Genomic DNA, 21,938 nt, shown 5'->3' with positions numbered 1-21,938 from the left:
ACGAGCCGGAAGCCACGCAGGGCCACGTCTGCGGGTTCCGAGAGCGTCCGAGCCATACGAGGCGCGTTGCGCGACCGGGTCTTCTCTGCGGGGCGCCGGGGAGGGCGAGTCTGCTCGGCCGAGGTGAGGGGGCCGCGGCTGGGCAGCGAGAGGGCACGTTCCGGCCCAACGGGGCTCCGGCCGCCCGCGGGCTGGCGGGCGGGTAACGGACTGACCGGCCCGCCGCTCGCGGGACACACCCACCGCCGCTGTGCCCGGAGCGGGCGGGCCGGCCCAGGGGTCGCGTGCCGGGCGGCGCGTCCCCCCGCCCGGCGGGGCTCCGGGGCTCTGGGGCTCCGGGGCCTCGGGCCAGGCCGGGCGGGAAGGAGCAGCCTCGGAGCTGAAGATGGGATGGAGGGGAGGGGGCACGTGGACGGGGAAGTCCTTTTCCTGAAAGCTCTCACGTACCCATTCAAAGTTAGTTTCAGCACCAAAAACGCATTAAGGGGTGGACGCGTTTTATCTTAATAATAATAATTAAAAAAAAAAGACTTTGGGGACTTACAGCGTTGGTGTACGCCCTGTGAATAACCGTGATACATTACCCCCTGGTCAATTTTTAACAAAATGTGTTCATGCTTGGGAAAGAGAAATTTGATCACTTTGGACCTAGCTAAGTCAGCTCGGCGAAGGCCAGCTTTTTTTTTTTTTTTTTTTCCAGCCGAACAAAACATTTTTTACCGTTTCCTTTAACTTTTGTTCATTGCTTCAATGAACAAAAGTTAAAGGAAACAAGATGCAGGCAGACCTTATTTCAGAGCGCTTAGCTTTATGGCGCTCCACAGGTGTATTTTATAAATTGAAGGCAAGGTCCTCCGCCAGCAAAAGGATTGACTGGCTTTGTTGGCCTTGCCTGTTTATTGCCTGGAATCCAACAGCATTAGCTGCCTGGTCTGCCCGTGGTGAGGCTGGCAGCCTGGGACTGCTGCTCCTCTCAGGGCCAATGGGAAATGGGGCTGACCCAGGGGTGAGGAGTACCTACCGCTGAGGTTGGAAGTCCCAAGTTCCACTTGAAATGGGAGTATTCCAGAGAAGGGAGTGGCTAAGTAATCTAAGTAAAGTTAGAGGGCTAAGGTCAATGTTTGATTTTTTTTTTTTTTAAACTAAAGGTAAATGGAAGATGTTACTTTCAGAGCCCCTCCCTTCCTCCCTTCCTCCCTTCCTTCCTTCCTTCCTTCCCCAAGGATATGTTCATTAATTTGAGAGAGAGAGGAAGGGGGAGAGTAACATCAGTTACCTCCCCTTTGCACCCAGCAGGATGGAACCAGCAACCTAGATATGTGCCCTGACCAGAACCAAACCCTAAACCTTTTTGGTGTGTAGGAGGGTGGTCCAACCAAGGGGAGCCAATGGCTGGGCCAGAGTTTAATTTAGAAGTGTGTCCTGATTCTCCCTTATGAGGATGGAGCAGTCCCCTGTAAGGCATTGGAGAGGAAGGAGACTGTTAACTTTGTTTTCACCTGGGAATAGTCTCTGTAGGCTCGGAAGAACTACACAGATTTCCCAGATATTTTGGATGTGTAGGTCCAGTCCATTTGAGAGCATGACCTTGGGCTTCAGGGTCATCAGTTACCCATAGTAAATGAAGCTTATTTAACGGAGGCCCAGGCTTGTTTGCTCACTTGTAAAATGAGGTGATTTTTGATCTAGTAGGAGTCCAGGAATCTTGCTGTGGAATCTTCATTTTCGTTGAAAGTGGACCATTTTAAATTCGACCCAAGTCCAGGGATATCCCTAGAACCAAAATGGGAGAGGAGTTGGAAATAATCTGACCTCTGCACGGAGTGGACAATATAATTGGGGCAGGATTTTCTAGATACTACTAACTCCCAGGACTTATTCTGTCATTCTTTATTCTCTTAAAGAAAGGATCTTGGGGGGGCGGGGGGTTCACAATGAGGCATGCCTATCAGTTTGGGGTGGCAGTTTTTGAAGTAAATGGTCCTTGAAAGGTTTCTTAATATGCCTGAAAAATATTCCTTAATTTTGCAGACATGGATTTAGATGCTATTAAAAAACACTCGGCATTACACGCCAAGCCCAGCGGACTCATTCTTCAGTATGGCACTGCTGGATTTCGAACAAAAGCAGAACATCTTGATCATGTCATGTTTCGCATGGGATTATTAGCTGTTCTTCGGTCAAAACAGACAAAATCTACAATAGGAGTCATGGTAACAGCATCACACAATCCTGAGGTAATGCATTTAGTTCTCTGATAAAGCAAACCCTTATTTATAAGACGTAACCTTAATGTGTCTGAGCAGTTTGACCTAGTATTCAAATTCTAATTCTGGGAATGGGCCTTTACGTCCTTTTGTGCCTTTGGATGTGAAATAGCTTTTTCTGAATGAGTAGTCATATGGCTCATGATTCAGTAGAGGGTGTGGGGAGGATGAAATGAGTCTGTTATTTTGCGGGGAGTGTCCACATTAGAGAAATAACAGAATGTCCTTCCAAATTAGTTGCCACAGTATCAGTAATAAAAAATCTTTCCTCTCTTAATTCAGCAGAAATTAGAGAGATTGGAAGCAAGGTGGGGAAAGGGCAAATGTTTGCAAAGACTTTTTACATTTAGAAAATTTTCAGACAGGTTTTTTTTAATAACTAGGGAATAGTTTTCTATTCTGAAGAAATAGCCAAACAGGAGGCTCCAGGGATCCAAAAGTGAGCTCTGGACAAAATGTTGATGAGGCTCTTGGTGTTGGTGTTTATGACAAGTTTTTATCAAAGTACTAGAGGCCTGGTGCAGGGATTAGTGCACATTGCTAGGAAATTAATTAGAAGGTGGCACCTGGGGTGGCACCAGAGCTTGAAGGGTGTCTGTGAAGTGAGTGGGGTCCCTCCAGCAGGTGAGGTCCCTTGGCCTTGCCTGTGGGGATTGGGCTGAAACCAGCAATCCAATATCCCCTGCGGGGTCCCGTGGTACTAGATGGCTCTGCGTTGAGCATCTGTCCCCCTCCCCCTTGTGGTCAGTGGGCATCATAACTTTTGCCCCACCGTATACATGATTTGAATAATATGCTTCTGTTTGGTTACAAGGGCATGAGATTTTTGCCTTTGTAGCTAAATCAAAAGTAAGTTAAAGCTATGTAGGATTGTAACCTCTTCCCCCAAAACACGAGGACTTTGCTTGTCCATCTTCTAAATGTGCATTACTATAAATGCATGTCTAAATTGCCGTAATTTATTAATGATTTGAGGCAGGACCTCATAATTATTGCACTTCTTTAAACAATTCTGAGCTGTTTCCTTCAGTTGACATTTTGGACCTTATGGGCCACCGGTGGTCTGCAGACCACCCATTAGCGACCGCTGCTCAAACTGTACTTTTTCCCCCAGAAATTTGAGCAGGACAGAATTAGGGGTCAGTTTTCAACTTCTGTGCCACCCTCTGGTTGACGCACTGGCCAGGCTGTGCTTAGAATCTAAAGTCGTAGTGAGAAGGACTCTGGGCCTCACTCTGCTCCAGCTGTGCCTTAGTTAGCGGGTGGTTAAAGCACAGGTGGCGGCCGTTTAAAACTAGTGTAGTCTATTGGGTGAAAGAAGCAGATGGACTTAATGTTTTAATATCAGTACTGACTCCTCTTGGCTGTATGAACATAAGCAAATAACTTGATCTGAATCTTTGTCAGATTAGAATAATAATGGGATCATTAGGTTGGTGTGTGGGGTCATGAAGATTTACTGAGCTTATGAGTATAAAACACCTACGTAGTCTAGGTAGGGTCTGGCATTCAGTAAGCGTCACTGGTGAAGCTCTCAGCCATCACTGTCTTTTGTTGGGAAAAAACAGCTTGAGTTTATTTACTTCCTCAACTTAACCCTTTCGAATGTGCACAGATGGCTTATCAATCGTTTTTCTCTTAAGGAGGACAATGGTGTCAAATTGGTTGACCCTTTGGGTGAAATGCTGGCACCTTCCTGGGAGGAACATGCTACCTGTTTGGCAAATGCTGAGGAGCAGGATGTGCAGAGAGTGCTGCTGGACATCAGCGAGAAAGCTGCGGTTGATCTGCAGCAGGATGCCTTCATCGTGATTGGTAGAGATACCAGGTGGGTGACCATGGAGTTAGTGGTGAAAGCAGCTTTGGGAACTCAGTATAAGGGACTGTATCAGTGGTGACAGCCATGATAAGTGGGAAGAAAGACAGAACTGCCCCGAGAGGCTTCTCCCCTCCCGGCCTTTGTAGGAGACGCAGGAACTTAGCACTGCAGCTTGGGTTTTAGAGTCAGAACACCAACTCCAACACTTACTATCCACTTGAACCTTTTGGAGCTTTCCTTTTCTCATCGATAACATGTTGATGATAGGCCTAATACAGGGTTTTTGTGAGGGTTACATGAAATAATGGACCCAGAATAATATATATTTCTTGGCACGAGAAAATTAACAAATGTCTCCCCCCTGTACTTCTAGATTTACTTTTTCCCCTATAGAGTAAGAACACATGATTTTAATTCATTATTTTAGAGATTTATTTTATAATCCCGTGTTGTTGGCCCATATATTTATATTATTTTTCCGTGCTGGAGTTCACTGTAAAATGTTAAGTTTATTTCTACAAATTTTTCATATGATATTTGGCAGCTTTTACCTTCCTTTACAAAAATATTTTTGTAAAATGTTAGATTAAAAGTGTGCTTTGAAGCAAGCATTCGCATTTACATAAGATTTGTTTTAAGCCAGAGATGCTTTCTAAAGGAAATTTTTACTACATTTTCTATTGCCATACACTGGTGTTTTACCCTTAAATGTGTTATCAGAGGGACTTCCAACTGCCACTGGTTCCATGATCACTGGTATTTACAGGTAATAGAAATAGCCAACTGACTTATGTTTTGAAGCAAGTGATCTCACAATAAAGCCCTCCCACATGTATTTGCCTCTTGCCTATTAACTACAATAGTAGAAATGATACAGAACATCTTTTTCTACAAGGCAGTCATATAATGATCTTTATTTTCAGGTAGGTAATTTGTTCTGATGTTTTAAAATGAAAAGTGAGTTCTATATCCTTGATAGTTTAGTACCCAGTGCTGCAGTATTAGTTATTGTTCTTAGGCAGTATGTGCAGTTATTGTCAAACTTGACAAGGTATTTGGGTATGGTGTAATTAGTACATCCTTTATATCTGTTTTCTAAATTCATTTAAAAGCCAGTATCTTTTCAAGAAATAACATTGTAAAAGACTACTCATACTCTACCCAAATTATTATTTTCAGAGTTTTCATACTTGACAGGTTTCAGTTCAAATACAATGAATTTATTATTCTGACATTTGTAGTATATAATTTCAGCGTTAGCTTTCAGAACTAGCCACCTGTTGGTTTCTGGATGGGAGGTAATATTTTTCCCCTTTTCTCTCCTAGGCCCAGCAGTGAGAAACTTTCACAGTCTGTAATAGATGGCATCACTGTTTCAGGAGGTCAATTCCATGGTATGTAGTTGTCTTAAGTTGTAAATTAATTTAATCTTTAAAAAACTTTTTTAAAAATGATAAAAGTAATATTTATTTTAGAAAGGGTTGAAAATACAGATAAAGTTTTTAAAAAATGAACTTCAGGATATAAAATACTAGTTTTTAAAATGAAAAAAAAAGTTTTCTGGGCATGCATATTTTATTTTATGTATACATTACATGTAGGAAACACTGATCTTAAACAACTGTCCTTTAGTAAGGCTGAACTTGTTTTTTTGTTGGTTTTTTTTTTTTTTTTTTTTTAAAGGATTGCATCTCTTTTTTTTCCCCCTTTTTAAAAATATATTTTATTGATTTTTTACAGAGAGGAAGGGAGAGAGATAGAGAGCTAGAAATGTCGATGAGAGAGAAACACTGACAGCTGCCTCTTGCACACACCCTACCGGGGATGTGCCTGCAACCAAGGTACATGCTCCTGACCGGAATCGAACCTGGGACCTTTCAGTCCGCAGACCGACGCCCTACCACTGAGCCAAACCGGCTTTGGCAGGCTGAACTTGTTGATATAAAACTCCTTGAAGCTACTTGATGAAGTCCATCCTGGGGAGTTTTTGTCAATATCAGGTATTCATTCCCCAATGGCTGATCACTTGTGGAATCAGCTGTTGCCTGTCATGTAGGGATGGAAAATATCTTTGGTCTGCTTGTAATCATGACTTTAAGTTTTGACTGGTGGTTTGGGGTTCCCCCCCCCCCCCCCCCATTTTTAACAAATGGGGAAGTATTAAATGCAACAAAATGGAGGCTAGAATCCTCTTCTTATATGGGTTGTGCCCCATGTGAATACAGTGAACCCATTGTGCTCTGAGGTGAGCTTTCCTAGTATTAGGTTGTTTTCATTTAAAAATTTCTTCTCTTGCCGAAACCGGTTTGGCTCAGTGGATAGAGCGTCGGTCTGCGGACTGAAAGGTTCCAGGTTCAATTCCGGTCAAGGGCATGTACCTTGGTTGCAGGCACATCCCCAGTAGGGGGTGTGCAAGAGGTAGCTGATCCATGATTTTTTCTCATCGATGTTTCTAACTCTCTATCCCTTTCTCTTCCTCTCTGTAAGAAATCAATAAAATATATTTAAAAACATTTTTTTTTCTTCTCTTTACCTTTCAGCCTCCTTTCCAGGTCCTGTGTCTTCCCTTCTTTCACAGATAACCTGGCTTCTTCCATAGTACACCCAGATCACTTCTCTTTTAGCTCCTCTAGTCATTACTTCGCCTTCTGCAGGCCAGTCTCCATCCTTGCCCCTCCAGCGAAATGCCTCCTGACACTTATCTGAATTCTAATTGTCAAATCCAGTGGTGTTATAAAAATGGGGATTTTTAAACTGGGCCCGGGACCTGCGGGGGGTGGTGGTGGTTGGTTAAGCTGCCCACACCCTGTGTCCTTATTAATATAATATGCAGAGTGTTGCCTGCACACACACTTAGTTTCTAGGGAGAGGACTCATAGCTTTTGTGAGATACTAAAAGGGATCTGCAACCTAAAAAATAACTTTTAGAATTTATGTTTTGAAATTATTATTTCAGTTTGTGTCTTGGCAGCTGTCCATCATTTGGCCTCCCTCTTTCTATAAGCTCCGCTTCCTTTCCACTGTTCCTTGTTGGTCTTCTCTGTGGGCTCCTCTCCCCTCTCTTTTAGTGGCCATTCTTCGCTTCTCTCTCTCACTCTGCCTGATGTCTGAGAGACATAGATCCAGCTATGTATATTCTTTTATTTACTCTTTTATTCATCAAATATTTCTGAATGCCTGGTATGTACAACCATTCAGTAGACTATATTTGAGTATTTCAACCCATAGTAAGAAACCCATTTGGTATCACGACGTGTATGTCTGCTTGTATATATAGCTGAGATAAAAGTTCCCATACATACTACTTACCCATACTGCACAATATGCATTAACCATTGCTTTAGAAAATACAGACATGCTGATGTGTCTAAGAGGATTTCATGACCCCCTCAATGGCTCAGCCTGCAATGTGCAGTGCGTTGGTCTTCGATGTGCATTGATGCCCCCATTAGGTGGCTGCCCTGCTTTACATTCACTCTGCCCAAAACTGTATTCTTCCTAAAATGGTTATTTCCAACACTTTGATTCTATCGTTAGAAGCATCACTTTTTTACTGTTTCAGTTTTAAAAAACTTGAGTTTATTTTTATTTCCTCCATTTCTCTCTTCAGCTTCAGTGTATTTCAGGAAACAAGAGGTTAATGGAGCTACAGCACAAGGAGAATTGGGGGAAGCTGGTGGAGGATAAGATTAGGGGGGTGAGCAGGGCCAATTCATTACAAGCCTGATATGTCATGCTTAAGATTTGGGTTTTAGTCCAGATGCAACGGGTCTCCACTGAAGGATTTTAAGGCTGTCACTCCGGCTGTTGTGTAGCGAGAGATAGGAGGGTCATAAGAAAGAAAAAGAGCGAGGAAACTGCTGAAGTTTGTACAAGAAAGAGAAATGGAAGAACTGGAAATTAACATTTAATCCAGAGGATTTTGTGATGTGATGAGGATAGAGCTGTAAAGAATGGCTTCTGTGTTTCTGGGTTGATCAATGGAATAGAGGGGTTATGCTTTTTAACTGTACATAGTTAGTGAATGTTTATTTGGTAATTTTGATATTGGTCATAAAATTTGTTTCATCCTTTAGTATGCCTTTTGGAATAGTTTTTCTCCTCCTTATACAGTTCCCTTCCTTAGACTTAAGCTTTTACCCATTTTGGGGGGTTTCCTCCATCTCCTCTCATCTGATCCTTACACCACAGCCAAGAACTTAAAATGACTTTCGCCTTCACTGCAAACTCTAGTCACTAGTGTATGACTATGAAGACTGTTGACAGATTTCGTGAATGAATACTTATTGGATACTGGCCTATCTGCTATCTATTTCTCCTGTTCCTTGCTCATGTTGCCTCTTTTTGTGTGTTTCGATGTTTTACTATAAGCTATTTGTTTTTCTTAAAAAACAAATTATTTGTGGGACATTTTTGAGGTTCATGGTGAAGGCAGGGTTTAATGTTTGCTTCTGCTGGGAGTACTACCTGGCTGGTTGGTAACATGGTTCTTTGATGACCAGGTTCTTTCAGACCCCTGTGGGTGGGAATTTGGGTTGGAAATCGTGGGAAGCCTGTGATTGTGGTTGTGTTCTTTAGCCGTGGGTTTTCCCTGTGCTTTGCTGAGTTCTAAGGCAGCTTTTCTGGGTAGAGACTTTTTACTTTTTTTTTTTTTACTCCTCACCCGAGAAGTTTATCGATTTGAGACTGACAGAGAAACATTGATTGGTTGCCTCCCGTAGCTGCCCTGACCACAGTTCTAGCCCACAACCTAGGTAGGTGCCCCAACTGGGAATCAAGCCTGCCACCTTTCTGGTGTACAGGACAGCACTCCAACCAACTGAGCCACCCAGCCAGGGCTTGACTCATTTTGTTTTTGTTTTTATAAAATTATTTATTGTTGAAACTATTACATATGTTCCCTTTTCCATATCCCATTGTTTTCTCCCAGCCCCAGCCTTCATGCCCCCCAATCCCCACCCCCTGCATTGTCTGTGCCCATTGGTTATGTTTATATGCATACAAGTTCCTTGGTTGATCTCTTCCCCTCCATGACTCACTTTTGATTCACTTTGACTCACTTTTGCACTGAAGAACAGTCCTCTGGGGGCTCAGCTTTATGAGGGCCTGGCCTTCATCTGGGTTCCCCTTTTTAGACCAACATGGACTTTTTTAGACTTTTTTTGCACTGAAAACTATATTTCAAGTTTTGAGGAATGCCCAGAGAATAAAACGAGTTTCCTTGACCCTAATTGTGGAGTTCTTCTATTTAGATAGGTCTCCACATGTCCACCAACCGGAACGTTGGCCTTTTGGTCTTTTGAGTTTTTTGGAGGCTTCATTACATTGGTATGAATGACTAAATCATTGGCCATCGGTGACTGAACCCAATCTGCAGCTTCTCCAGCCTCCCTCTCTGAAGTTGGGGGTGGGGCAAAGGGCTGAAGGAACCATCCCTCTAATCACGTGAAATCAGCCCCCATGCTTAGGTACCTAGGGGCTTTCCAAAAGTCACCTTTTAAAAAAAAAACAAAACATCCTCAAGAAAGGATATTCTTTCAATTGCTTTTTTAGAGAGCGCAGAAGGGAGGGAGTGGAGAGAGGGGTGGGGAAAAGAAGCATCGATGTGGGAGAGGCATATCAATTCGTTGCCTTATGCACAAGCCCCAATCAGGCCAGGGATTGAACCTGCAACCAAGGTGCATGCCCTTGACCTAGAATCTAACCTGTAACTAACTCTTCTGTGTCTGGGCCAGAGCTCTAATCACTGGACACACCAGCCAGGGTCCAAATGACACCTTTTCAAGGTAATAAAAGACATCATATTGCTCCCTTTGCTTAAGAAATTCCAAGAGTTTAGAAGCTCTGTCAGGAATAGGGACAAAGACCAAATACATATTTCTTATGTGACATGCACTTGTAATGATTTCAGTGGATATTTGTGCTTTTTAAAATTTAGCATTTTGTGTTTTCTGAACTGTATTTTGTCACCTTCAGTTCATTCCATATGAATCCATTTAAATTTTTTCCTTTATTAAGAAATGGGGTACATTGCTTTCTTCCGTTCTGTGACAGATTATGGCTTGCTGACAACGCCACAGCTGCACTACATGGTGTACTGCCGGAACACCCAGGGCCAGTACGGACAGGCCACCACAGAAGGTTACTACCAGAAGCTCTCCAAGGCCTTTGTGGAACTTACCAAACAGGTGAAAACTGGAATGTTATTTACATAGTTTGTCACTCTCCTTTTTCCAAAAATTCGGCATATCATTTTCTTTCCAGGACTACACAGGGCCTGGTCCTTGTATCCTAACTCTGTTTGCATTTACTTTGGCAAGGCATGAAACACATCCTTAGATCACTGAGGGGACAAACATGGTGGTTTTCTTGTGGTTATAAGTATTTAGATGAGTGCTGTTACATGCTTATGAAGAGAATGACAGATGTTTTACCACCTTTGAAAGACTGTCATGTGATATAGACTATATTACTTTTAAGGGACCTGCTTTATTGAGGCTAAATCTAATAAAGCTTGAAAAAAAAAATTCTGAGATGTTCTCAATTAAATTACATTGCCCAGAGAGTGAGAAAGAAACACAGCAGTTAGCCTATTACCAGCTGTGGACCAGCTAACAAGAGACTGCTCACATTTACAGGTGTCGATTGGAACTTCAGATTAATTTCCAGGTGCTATTTCTGCAATTATTCTAGAGAGAGAATGGCCAGGGATTTTTGAACCCCAGGAGCCTCTGCTTATTTAACGTGAACTTCCTATTTGCCCATAACCTATCCAAGGGAGCAAACTCTTCTGATTTGGACTCTGTGCCTATCCATAACTGGCCCGCTTTACTTCTCCCATCCCTTTATTTATAGCTAATGTAATCTCTGCAAAACCGCTTACATCTTTCTTCCCCGTATGTGATGCATATAAACACTTGGCAAAACTCTGGGATGACAGTGGTCATGTCTGTCTGTTCTATCTAGCTATGCTGCTGGGGTTTTAGACTCTAACCCCGAGTGCAGTCCTTTTTTTTCTAGCAATGACTAATAAACCTTTTAAAAAAGACTTCGGCTGTGATACCAAAATTTTTATTTAACAAACTATTTCCATAAGTCATTCAATCATTGAAACTGTTCCTGTGTCAAAGTGTTCAAAAAGGGGTATTTTAAAATTTTACCTTGATGTTTTATGATTTTCATCTGAATTTGTGTGCCCTTTTGTTTCTTGGTTTAAAATAGATGAACTAATTGAAATAATAGATGTTTACATAGACGTATGCATGCCTTATGTTTCACTGTTCATCTTTAGAACTTGAGATTTTCCTCCCTGTGTCTTTCGTTTAAGGCTTTCTGCAGTGGGGACGAATGTCTATCACTTAAGGTTGACTGTGCAAATGGCATAGGGGCCCTGAAGCTGAGAGAAATGAAAAACTACTTCTCCGAGGGGCTGTCCATTCAGTTGTTTAACGTTGGGACTACAGGGAAACTCAATCATTTATGTGGGGCTGACTTTGTGAAAAGTCATCAGAAACCTCCACAAGGTATGTAAATTTGTTTTTGGAGTTTTTAAACCAATCTCATTTGTAAACAGAAGTGGCCAAATGAGAAGTCATGCATTTAGTCTTGGTGTTACTTGTAGACATCTGGGCACCTTCCTACTCATCAGTGCCATTTAAAACATGGACTGCTCTGCCTGTGAGTCCCAGGACTCCTACAGCGTGTGGAGTGGGAAAGCAAAATCAGAGATTGGTAATCTGTAGGTTTACATAGGGTTTGTAAAGCATAGGAATTTGCATTTCTATCAAGGACCACACTTGGAGAATCACTGATTCAAAGGATAGCAATAGTTAAGTAGCATTATCTTTCATCTTGTTGAATTAGACACACTATGGAAAGAGAATGCTCCTGCTGAATTACATGTTTCCAAAATCAGTGTTTTCCACAGTGGCCATGTTAGGAGGGAGAATGTTCTTCAGATTGTAGTTGTAGTAAGAGATTTTTATATTTAGCTGCATTAGATTCAAATTGTTAGCCTGGTTTGCAGATGTGTTTTGTTTGATCCGTGTGTCTGTGTGTTTAATTGCATTAGTTGCCACCATTTATTTTTACTAATTTTTATTTATTGATTTTAGAGTGACATTGATTTGTTGTTACACTTATTTATGCATTCACTGGTTGATTCTTGTGTCTTGACTGGGGATCAAATCCTCAACCTTGATGTATTGGGATGATGCTTTAACCAACTGATCTACCTGGCCAGGGCCATTTTTAAAATGCTTTGATTTCACTTAAATATTGGAATCTGGCTTCTCTTTACCTCATGTCACGTGGACTGACTGCAGTGGAGTGGCTCCACCCTAAGGACTGCATTCTTCAGAATTCTATAGACCTTATCTAGTGGCTTTTCACATTAACATTACTTTTATGCCTTACTGTAGTAAGCAATTTAAGCTCCCTTTCATTGATTGCTAGTTTTGACTATTATTTACCTGCAGCTCAGTTCTCAGGCCCTGATCTATCCATTCACTAAATCATGAGCTCTTTTTCTCTTGCTGTAGGCACTGGGGCTTAGTATGAACAAACCAGAAGCCCTGACTTTCATGGAGCTTGTGTTGTACCCTGTAGTAATCTTAAATTCTTATTCACTGCCTAATTGCTTCATGTTGCATTGGCAATATGTTAATGTCCTTATATCTATTAAATTCATAACAGTGGCTGAGGTTTCAATAATTTTATGCAAATTACAGAAACCATTTCTCTCTCATGGGCTATAATTGTTTTGTTTTTTAAAATATATATTTTTTATTTTTTTATTAAATTATTATCTGTGTACATATTTTAACATTGCCCCTCCCTCCCCAAAATATATTTTTATTGATTTAAGAGATGAAGGGAGAGGAGAGATAGAAACATCAGCTTCTTGTTCCTGATGGTATGAAAAATAAATCATTCCTATCTGAATTAAATTAAAACACATACCTCATCTGTTGCTGATTGTTTTTTATATGTAAAGGACATAATAGGACTAGATAAATTGCATTCAGAATTACCTATAGCTTTTAAGCAACTATATGGGAATCTGTGTTGCCAAGTCAGCTGGCTTATAAAGTGGAATATTATCTTAGCATAATGTCAAGTTCAGCATAGATAGATTTTGAATGTTTCTTTTTCAGTTAGCTGTGAATTTACCCTGTAACTACCAATAAGCCTGCATACTGTTAGAAGATTAAGACACTGGTTTTTATTTGCAAGAATAATTTTAACTATTTCTTGAATAATCATAGTGGACATGTTTACATGTAACACGTAAGACCAGCTGTGATCACACATTAGTGAAAAAATTTCCTCTTATAACTAGAATAAGAAAAAATACCTAAAACTTTTAATATTGAGTTGTATTCCCGTTTTTTAGACTGAAATGCATTTTTAATTATTCTGTGTACTAGGAATAGAAATGAAACCCAATGAAAGATGCTGTTCCTTTGATGGAGATGCAGACAGAATTGTTTATTACTACTCTGATGCAGATGGCCACTTTCATCTCATTGATGGAGACAAGATAGCGACACTCATTAGTAGTTTCCTTAAAGAGCTCCTGCTGGAGGTATGGCAGGGAGTGACTGATGCCCTTTAAAACTAGACTTCCTGGTGAAATGGTTCTGTAGCATCTATAGCAATCAGTTGAATGTCTAAAAGGCACAATTTGTGGGAAGTTCCTTTTTTGTGTGACTGGAAAATACAAAAAGATATGGTTATTCTAGACTTTTCAACTTGGAGAACTGGTTTTTGGAATCTGAAGTTACTCTTTGCTTCCTCATATTGACAGTTTTATGATTTGAAGCTTTATGAAGTTTTGAATTCTTCATAACTGACACTTTAATAATGGAAGTTCCATCAGAAATTCCCAAAGCCTCTGGCTTAAACAGGAAATCTCATCCTCAGAGATTTGTTTTGATCTTTTGGAAATCTCTGGCTAGCCTTATAGGATGAATGGGAAGTAATTATTATGTCTGGAAAAGATATACTTCAACAATTCAATAAATACTTCTATTTAAAAATTGAAATAAAAATCAAGAAACCTGCTGAGACCGGTTTGGCTCAGTGGATAGAGCTTTAGCCTGCGGACTGAAACGTCCCGGGTTCGATTCCGGTCAAGGGCATGTACCTTGGTTGCGGGCACATCCCCAGTGGGGGGTGTGCAAGAGGCAGCTGGTTGATGTTTCTCTCTCATCGACGTTCCTAACTTTCTATCCCTCTCAATTCCTTTCTGTGTAAAATCAATAAAAAATATATTTAAAAAAAAATCAAGAAACCATAGGTTTCTTTATAAAAGATTCCTTGTAGAATTGCTTAAATAGTGACCAGAAGTATTTTAGCTTTTTTCTGGCCTATATGTAAATTTTGATTGAGTCACTTACGTATTGCATAAAATAAGGCACGGCTGAATTTGTTGATCCCTTTGTCATTCTTTAGAACATATGTTTGCTTTTGTAGTGTTTTTGCTTTAGATGCATGATCATTTCATTGTTGTCTAGATTGAAGAAAGTCTGAATATTGGTGTTGTACAAACTGCATATGCAAATGGAAGCTCAACACGGTATCTTGAAGAAGTTATGAAGGTACTGAACCATTTCCATTTTCTGGCAGTTTAATTCCTTTGTAAGATATTTGTGTGGAAAATAATAACCTCATAAAAATGAATAGGTTGTTGTGCATGAAGCTGAGTCTTTGTCCATATAAGGCTAACTAGAAATTACAAGAAAAAATTAAATTGTTCCTGATGCAAAAAGAGGACTTTCTGTCTTTGTAGCCTCTTAGCAGATTGATTGTGATGTGTATCACTAATTTGGCTTAATGCTTATTCAGTAATAAAACTGTCTTCTTACTCTCCTTCTGTGGAGTTGTTTTCTGGGTTGATAGACTCTGTTTCTGATTATTTCCCCAATGTCCACCAAATGACCACCATCTGTATGAAACTGCTCTAAGTGTTAAGAGGTTCATGGCCAAAACTGGGTCTGTTTGCCTTTACTCTTTCTCACCAGCTACTGCAATCTTTTCTAACTTTGGTGTATCCCTTTTTAAGTCCCTGTATTTTGCTATTTTTGCCTTTAAAGTAGGAATGGTGAAGCCAGGTTGCTGTAATATCTGGATGGCTGAAGTGAGTGAGCACAGTGGGTAGGTGAGGACTAGGAAGAGTGTGCCCAAGCCAGCTGTGAGGAGCTGAAACAGAAATCTTCATGTGAATTTCTGACTTTTTATATCTTGGCAATTGATATAAGTTTAAGAACAGTGAGCAGGCACAATAGAACTCATCTGGAGGCTGGAGTTTGTGATCTGATTGCAGGGTGGGGCAAAAGTGGTTTACAGTAGCGTTACCCAAGGGACTTCCATCAGGGGCCCAGTTGCCTACTTTTCACAGGGATTTTCAGTATTCAGGTGATTGTTTTAGTATTTTAATTCCTATTTTCTATCTTAAAAATCACTTACAGATACGATACCGTTTAAGAAACTGAGTACATCAAAAACTGTTACTTTTCAACCATTTTCTAATAAATACTTTTAGCTCTAACGATTCTTGAGGCTTCCTAAATCCAATCAAATGTCCATCTTATTTGATCTTAATCTTTTTGTATTTTTTCCACTACCAAGACTTTAACCACTGTTTCCAGTCCAACCACCCATAATTTCTTACTGGGATTAATCCTAGAAAACTCCTAATCACCCCTCTTAAATTGAGGGCAAAATCTAGCCTGCCCCCTGTTTATTATAAAGATTTATTGGAATACAGCCATGCTAATTTGTTTTTGTATTGTCTGTGGCTGCTTTCACAGATAATGAGAGTTGAGCAGTTTTAACAGAGACAATGTGGTTGCAAAGCCTAGAATAATTGGCCTTTTATAATAAAAGCTTGTAAACCTCTACTCTAAGCCACTCTTCATCCTGTAGCTAAACTGAGCTTTCTGTACCAGATCAGGTCACTCCTCATCCTCATCTCTCTCGCCTTGCTTCCCCTTGCTTTGTGCTTCTAAGTGCCTTCTTTTTGGTTTTAACTGTTTTGTCTTCCTCACTAGATTAAGCTCCAGGTTTTGTTCCTACTGTATCCCTGAATAGTAGGTACACAATGAATTTGCTGATTGAATAATTGCTGTTATTTTGTGTTATAGGTACCAGTCTATTGTACTAAAACTGGTGTAAAACATTTGCACCACAAGGCTCAGGAGTTTGATATTGGAATTTATTTTGAAGCAAACGGGCATGGCACAGTAAGTTCTCAAACAATTACAACTTTAGCTGACACTTTTTTTTAAATGATGGGGATGCTATAACTGGTTAGTAATAGGTGAAATTCTACTTTGTTGAAATTAGTAGAATGGTAAAAGAATTTGATTATTAGGTTGATATGCCTTTGAGAGTGAAGAAATACTGCTGATTTGTTCTTATAGTTACTTATAAGAATGCACATCTTAATTTTTTAATAAGCTGGTTTTCTATACATCATTTAAAAATATTCTGTTCAACTGGCCATAGGTGGTAAAAAGTACAGTAGGTGTGGTAAATTGAAAAGTGTTGGATAGCTTGAGGATTAAGTTATAAACAACTGGAAATGTAATTAGCAATAGGCATGTTTTTTGTTGTTTTTTGGTTCTCTTAGCAGACAGAAAGTTTTTAAAATTTTTTGAGATATACTCACCTGCCATAAAACTCACAATTTTAATGTGTAAAAATGGTTTTTAGTATATTCATAAAATACATAATTTTTCTTTAGATGTTTTTACACTTTAACTCATTTCATAAATAGATTTGAGGTGCCCAATACAAAAAGTTATCTGGTCAAATAATTTTCCTCATGAATTTCAAAATTGGTTTCTACAGTCAATGAATGAAAGTAGAAGGAAAATAAGTTCTTAGAAAATACAACTAAAAGATCAGTGATCTAATGCAGAGGTTGGTGAATGAATATGAAGGGATAATAGTACATATTTTAGGCTTTGGGGCTATAATGTCTGGTGCTGCTGTGCTGCAGTAAATGAATGTGTATGGCTGTATTCCAGTCAAACAAGTGACCAACAAATAAGTATTTTAGCAAGTGGCTGAGCCTGGTGTGCTGCTCCTCCTCAGTAGTGGGCATCTGAAGGTACTAAAATCATGGGAAAGGCATATCAAAAATGACAGAAATCTTGAGGAATATGATGTTGTAATAGTTATGGCACTATTTGCCACAATGTGATATAGGTGAGTGGAGTGTGCTTTCTACTTCTGCCTAGCTTACGGTCTTAATTTTAGGACAAAAAGATATTAGTTGCAATGAATTATCTACTTCAGATCTACCTTAGAAACCTGGTTGCACAGAGCCGATTTAGCTGGATGAGGGACAAACATAATCAACCCATTTGGATGATCACCTTTGCTAAGGTGGTATTTTATTGGTAATCAGCTCTTTAAATGTTGATAACCAGTTTTATAATCCATAAAGACCTTTTTTCTCCTTAGTAATATCTTTTGGGTTTTGCTTTGATCTTATATTAATTCCATACATTGTAAAGCTGCCATTATTTTCCCCTGTTTCTCCAGATTCATTTAGAATTTCAAAAGCATTTTAGCATAGTACTTATGACTGGGCCTGCTGTAGTTTTGTGATTGTGTATGCTCTCATTGCAGGTGTTGTTTAGTAAAACTGCTGAAATGAAGATAAAACAGCTATCAGAAGAATTAGAAGATAAGAAAAGGAAAGCTGCTAAGATGCTTGAAAACATTATTGATTTGTTTAACCAGGTTAGAACTGATGGGCTGGTGGGTTCTTGGTTACTTTCACATTATTCATAAAGGTGGACAGAATAGTGGGCTGTATAAAAATTTAAAGTGGTGAAGTCCTGCAAGCTTCCTCACAGCCATGGCACATGCAGTGGAGATTTACCCTGAAATGCCCATGACAGAACATTGACGTGCTTCCCTCGCCCTACGTTTTTTGATGAAAATTTCATTAGATTCAGCCTCTGTGTGTGTGTGTGTGTGTGTAGACTAATTATATTTTTTTAAACCTATTTTCTCGAAATTCAGGAAGAACAATCAGTTGTCTTGTGGGTCAGACTGGGTGGGATTGGAGTGTTGCTAATGGCAATGGAAGAACAAGCAAAGCTGTGGAAGTAACATTTGAGCATATTGCACATTTTGGGCACCTCACATACTGCATCGTATAATCCTTGCTGTAGCACAGGGAGAAGGGTTATTATAATTGTCATTTTATATATGAAGAAACAAAGGCTTGGAGCTAATAAGTGGCAGAACATGGCTTCAACTTTAGATCTGTCTTACACCAAAGCTCCTATTTCTTCATTTCCTTGCATGATGCCTTCTAAACGGTATATCTCAAAAGGGGTCTAGTTATAAAGAAAAATTTAAAATTTTCTTAAAGCTGAAATCTTAAAAGTTAAGGAGGAAGAGTAAAGCCAAGTTTTTTAAGAGCTAGTTTGTTTTTCTCCTCAATATTTAATTTATACACACCAGTTAATGTTGCTGCATTGGGGGAGGAGCAGGAAGCCCAAGAAACTTAGACTAGTTTTCTAAGACACATTCACATCTTTCCTTCCATTGTCTCCCTTCTTGCAGGCAGCTGGTGATGCTATTTCTGACATGCTGGTGATCGAGGCAATCTTGGCTCTGAAAGGGCTGACTGTACAACAGTGGGATGCTCTCTATACAGATCTTCCAAACCGACAGCTCAAAGTTAAGGTGTGAGCAAGATTTTAAGATTCTTTTTTTCAAAATTAAAACCTATTATTTCAAATCTCACTATATAAAAATGTTTCCCAAGTGTTTTATATTTCATTCTAAACATAAATGTTACATGGAAAATAATGCCTTATATCACCTGTATATTTTCATATCTAGAATAATTTTTAACCATTCTATTGTTTGAGAAGTATTTGGTTTCCAAATCTGTTATAATTGTATATCACTGAAAAATTATGGAAAACTTAAAATAGAACAAAATAATGAACCTCTATATACCCAGCTTCAGTAGATTTTAAATGGTGTCCTCTACATTCTCCACATCCCTGTATTATTTTGAAGCACATCCTGGATAGCCTATCATTTCGAGTAAAAATAGTTCCTAAGGCTAGATGCTGAATAGAAACCGTGAGCTCAAAGGGAGAGAATTTTTAAAAGGCATTTAAGATAAATGGCTAATTGATTTCCATGTAGATTTATGCCAGTTTACACATTCACCACCAGAGTTCACAGAAATAGCTGCTGATTGTTCAGATTAGTTTGGAGCACAAGGAAATTCTCATCATGATCCTCTTATATAATAGGTAATTTTTAAAAAAGTGTAAGTGGCAACCTAAGATAATTTGATCAATGACTTAACTCATACCGTATTTATTGACCTTTATTTTAGTGGTATTTAGCTGTAAGACAGTATGTGGAAATGTTATTTCTTTTTGCTAAAGGTAATTCTTTGTAGACTGAAGAAACAGAAAAAAAGTTGAAATCAACAACCCTGCTTTTGGCAGAAATAATTATAAAAATTTAATTTGATACTTTACTTTCTGTGCTGTACTTTGTGTCCAAGAAGCTGAAATGTAGCTCTGTTTATTAGGAATGAAATTATAACAAGCATGAAATGCTTGTGCACAGGTTGCAGACAGGCAAGTTATTAGCACCACGGATGCTGAAAGGAAAGCAGTCACCCCCCCAGGACTACAGGAGGCTATTGACAATCTGGTGAAGAAGTACAAGCTTTCCCGAGCTTTTGTCCGGCCCTCTGGTACAGAAGATATAGTCCGAGTATATGCAGAAGCAGATTCACAAGTAAGCTGATACAGTTCTATTGAAAAAATGTGCAGTGAGAATCCAATAATAACATAGGTAGTGTGGGGCGGTAATAAGAGGTGAACATTACTTTAATAGTGTTGCAGTCTCACTGTGATAATTAAGCACTTAATGTCTGATATTTGTTTATGGAGCCATTAAGTTCATATTAAGATTACAAAACTTTAATTTTCATCAGTGGTTGTTATATAGTTGTACAAAATTACACCCACTTAGATTCTTTGCACAAATATTTTTCTTTTGATTCTATATTTCCTAAAAGTCACTTTTATAATGGTGGCATGAATAACTAATAGGTACTTAGCTTGACACATGTTGAACTATTATGTTTTTTATAAAAACACAATCTTGTAGTTTCATGAAAACAATCACGGTTGAGATCCATTTCTGAAATTCATGTTTGACTCTCAACTCTCAATTGTTTTTGGAAGTATTTCCTTTAAATGACAGCCTTGTTCTGTGCTTTTGCTGTTTTTGTGATCTGGATATTAATAATTTGCCCTCTCACACATCCTTTTCTGTCACTTTAAACAACCTTGATAAAAATATTTCCATAGTGGAGGTAATAGTCTATTGAATAGGGGCTCAGAAGGAGATATTTTCCATTAATGTATACTGCATTAGCTGGCAGCTTTTCTGCAGAAGCCTTAGGCCAGGGGTCTTCAAACTACGGCCCGCGGGCCACATGCGGCCCGCAGAGGAGTCTGATCCGGCCCGCCAGGTTTTTTGGTCAGTGAGCGCAGCCAAGGTGTTACAGTAGGAATTAGTAGTTCATATAGTCCGGCCCTCCAGCTCTCTGAGGGACCGTGATCTGGCCCCCACTTTAAAAAGTTTGAGGACCCCTGCCTTAGGCTATCCCAGAATGCTATATAATGAAAGCCTAATATGCGAAGTGTCTGGTCATCCTTTCAACCAATCAAAGCATAATATGCTAATGATATGCTAATGCCGGTTGACCAGTCACTATGACATTCACTGACCACCAGGGAGCAGACGTTCTGACCAGTAGGTTAGCTTGCTGCAGGGGTCCAGCTGCCCTGGAGCCTTCCCCATCCCTGATAGTGTGCTAGGGGGGTCCTTTGGCCTGTCCTGTGCCCTCTCAATCCGGGACCCTGCCAGGGATGTCAGAGAGCCGGTTTCAGCAGAGAGACCCTACTGATACATGAATTTGTGCACCGAGCCTTTAATGTAAAGAATAAGGCTCCAGATAGCCTCTCTTCACCCCACCAGGGGTATTTAATGTTACTTACTCTTGAGGATAATTATGGCTGTGTTTGGCCTTTAAGGACCATTACTATGTTTTATTAAATTTATCCAGTTTTGATAACTATAATCTGATTTAAGAACTTACCTTATTTGGGAGACTTTGACTTGTTTTCCATGTATTTAAGGTGGTTAGAATTTGCTACTGAAAGATGAAAAAAAAGCTTTCATTTTACTTTGTTAGTGAAACCAATCAGGAAGCTCCCTCCCCTTCCCTCAGGGTTAGCTGCAAGTAGTCTTTCCCATCTAATCAACTTCAATGTAATTTTCAGGAAAGTGCCGACAGCCTTGCACATGAAGTGAGCCTGGTGGTATTTCAGCTGGCTGGAGGGGTTGGAGAAAGTCCCCAACCAGGTTTCTGAAGACAATTTTTACATTCTTGAGAGACTGGAGACTGGACTTTTAAAAGGTTTTTACAGAACGGTAATGCCATTATTGTGACAAGTTCAAACACATCTGTAATCATAATGTTTACTGCACCTTAATGGATTGTTTCTAGGTCTGACTATTTTTTCTTAAACACTACCAGAATAATTCTTTAGAAACAGCTAAGCCTTATACTTGTTAAATTAGTTTTTTTAATGAAACTTACCTCTAGTTTCAGTCTCACTAATGTAAAATTTCAGGGCTTACATATATGATTCAATTAACTTTATACTGTGTGCTGGGAAGAAATCATGAGGTCTGCTGGAAAATTAAATCTTATTTATTAGCAACACGTTGGAATGTCTTTTCTGTTGCCATTACCTAACTAGGATGTTGTTTGAAGTCAA

At 39.6% G+C, this 21,938-nt stretch overlaps 1 protein-coding gene across 2 annotated transcripts; it reads left to right on the top strand.

The window, feature by feature from the left end:
* On the top strand, nucleotides 1-21,881 carry PGM3 (phosphoglucomutase 3). 2 transcript variants are annotated; one of them, XM_084890632.1, is made up of 13 exons: nucleotides 1-123; nucleotides 2,032-2,237; nucleotides 3,911-4,095; nucleotides 5,413-5,480; nucleotides 10,141-10,274; nucleotides 11,414-11,609; nucleotides 13,515-13,672; nucleotides 14,604-14,687; nucleotides 16,233-16,331; nucleotides 17,728-17,841; nucleotides 18,676-18,798; nucleotides 19,708-19,881; nucleotides 21,438-21,881. In XM_084890632.1, exons 2-13 carry the CDS (start codon nucleotides 2,034-2,036, stop codon nucleotides 21,525-21,527), a joined length of 1,629 nt encoding a protein of 542 aa, XP_084746758.1. In that variant the 5' UTR covers nucleotides 1-123; nucleotides 2,032-2,033; the 3' UTR covers nucleotides 21,528-21,881. The 2 variants fall into 2 exon arrangements, with proteins under 2 accessions (XP_084746758.1, XP_084746759.1); XM_084890633.1 differs by having other exon boundaries at nucleotides 22-104.
* Nucleotides 21,882-21,938: the final 57 nt, after the last annotated feature.

The sequence above is a fragment of the Pipistrellus hanaki genome (assembly GCF_964339955.1).
Source record: "Pipistrellus hanaki genome assembly, chromosome: 7".
NCBI lineage: Eukaryota > Metazoa > Chordata > Mammalia > Chiroptera > Vespertilionidae > Pipistrellus > Pipistrellus hanaki.
This window is presented reverse-complemented; position numbering and strand designations above follow the sequence as displayed.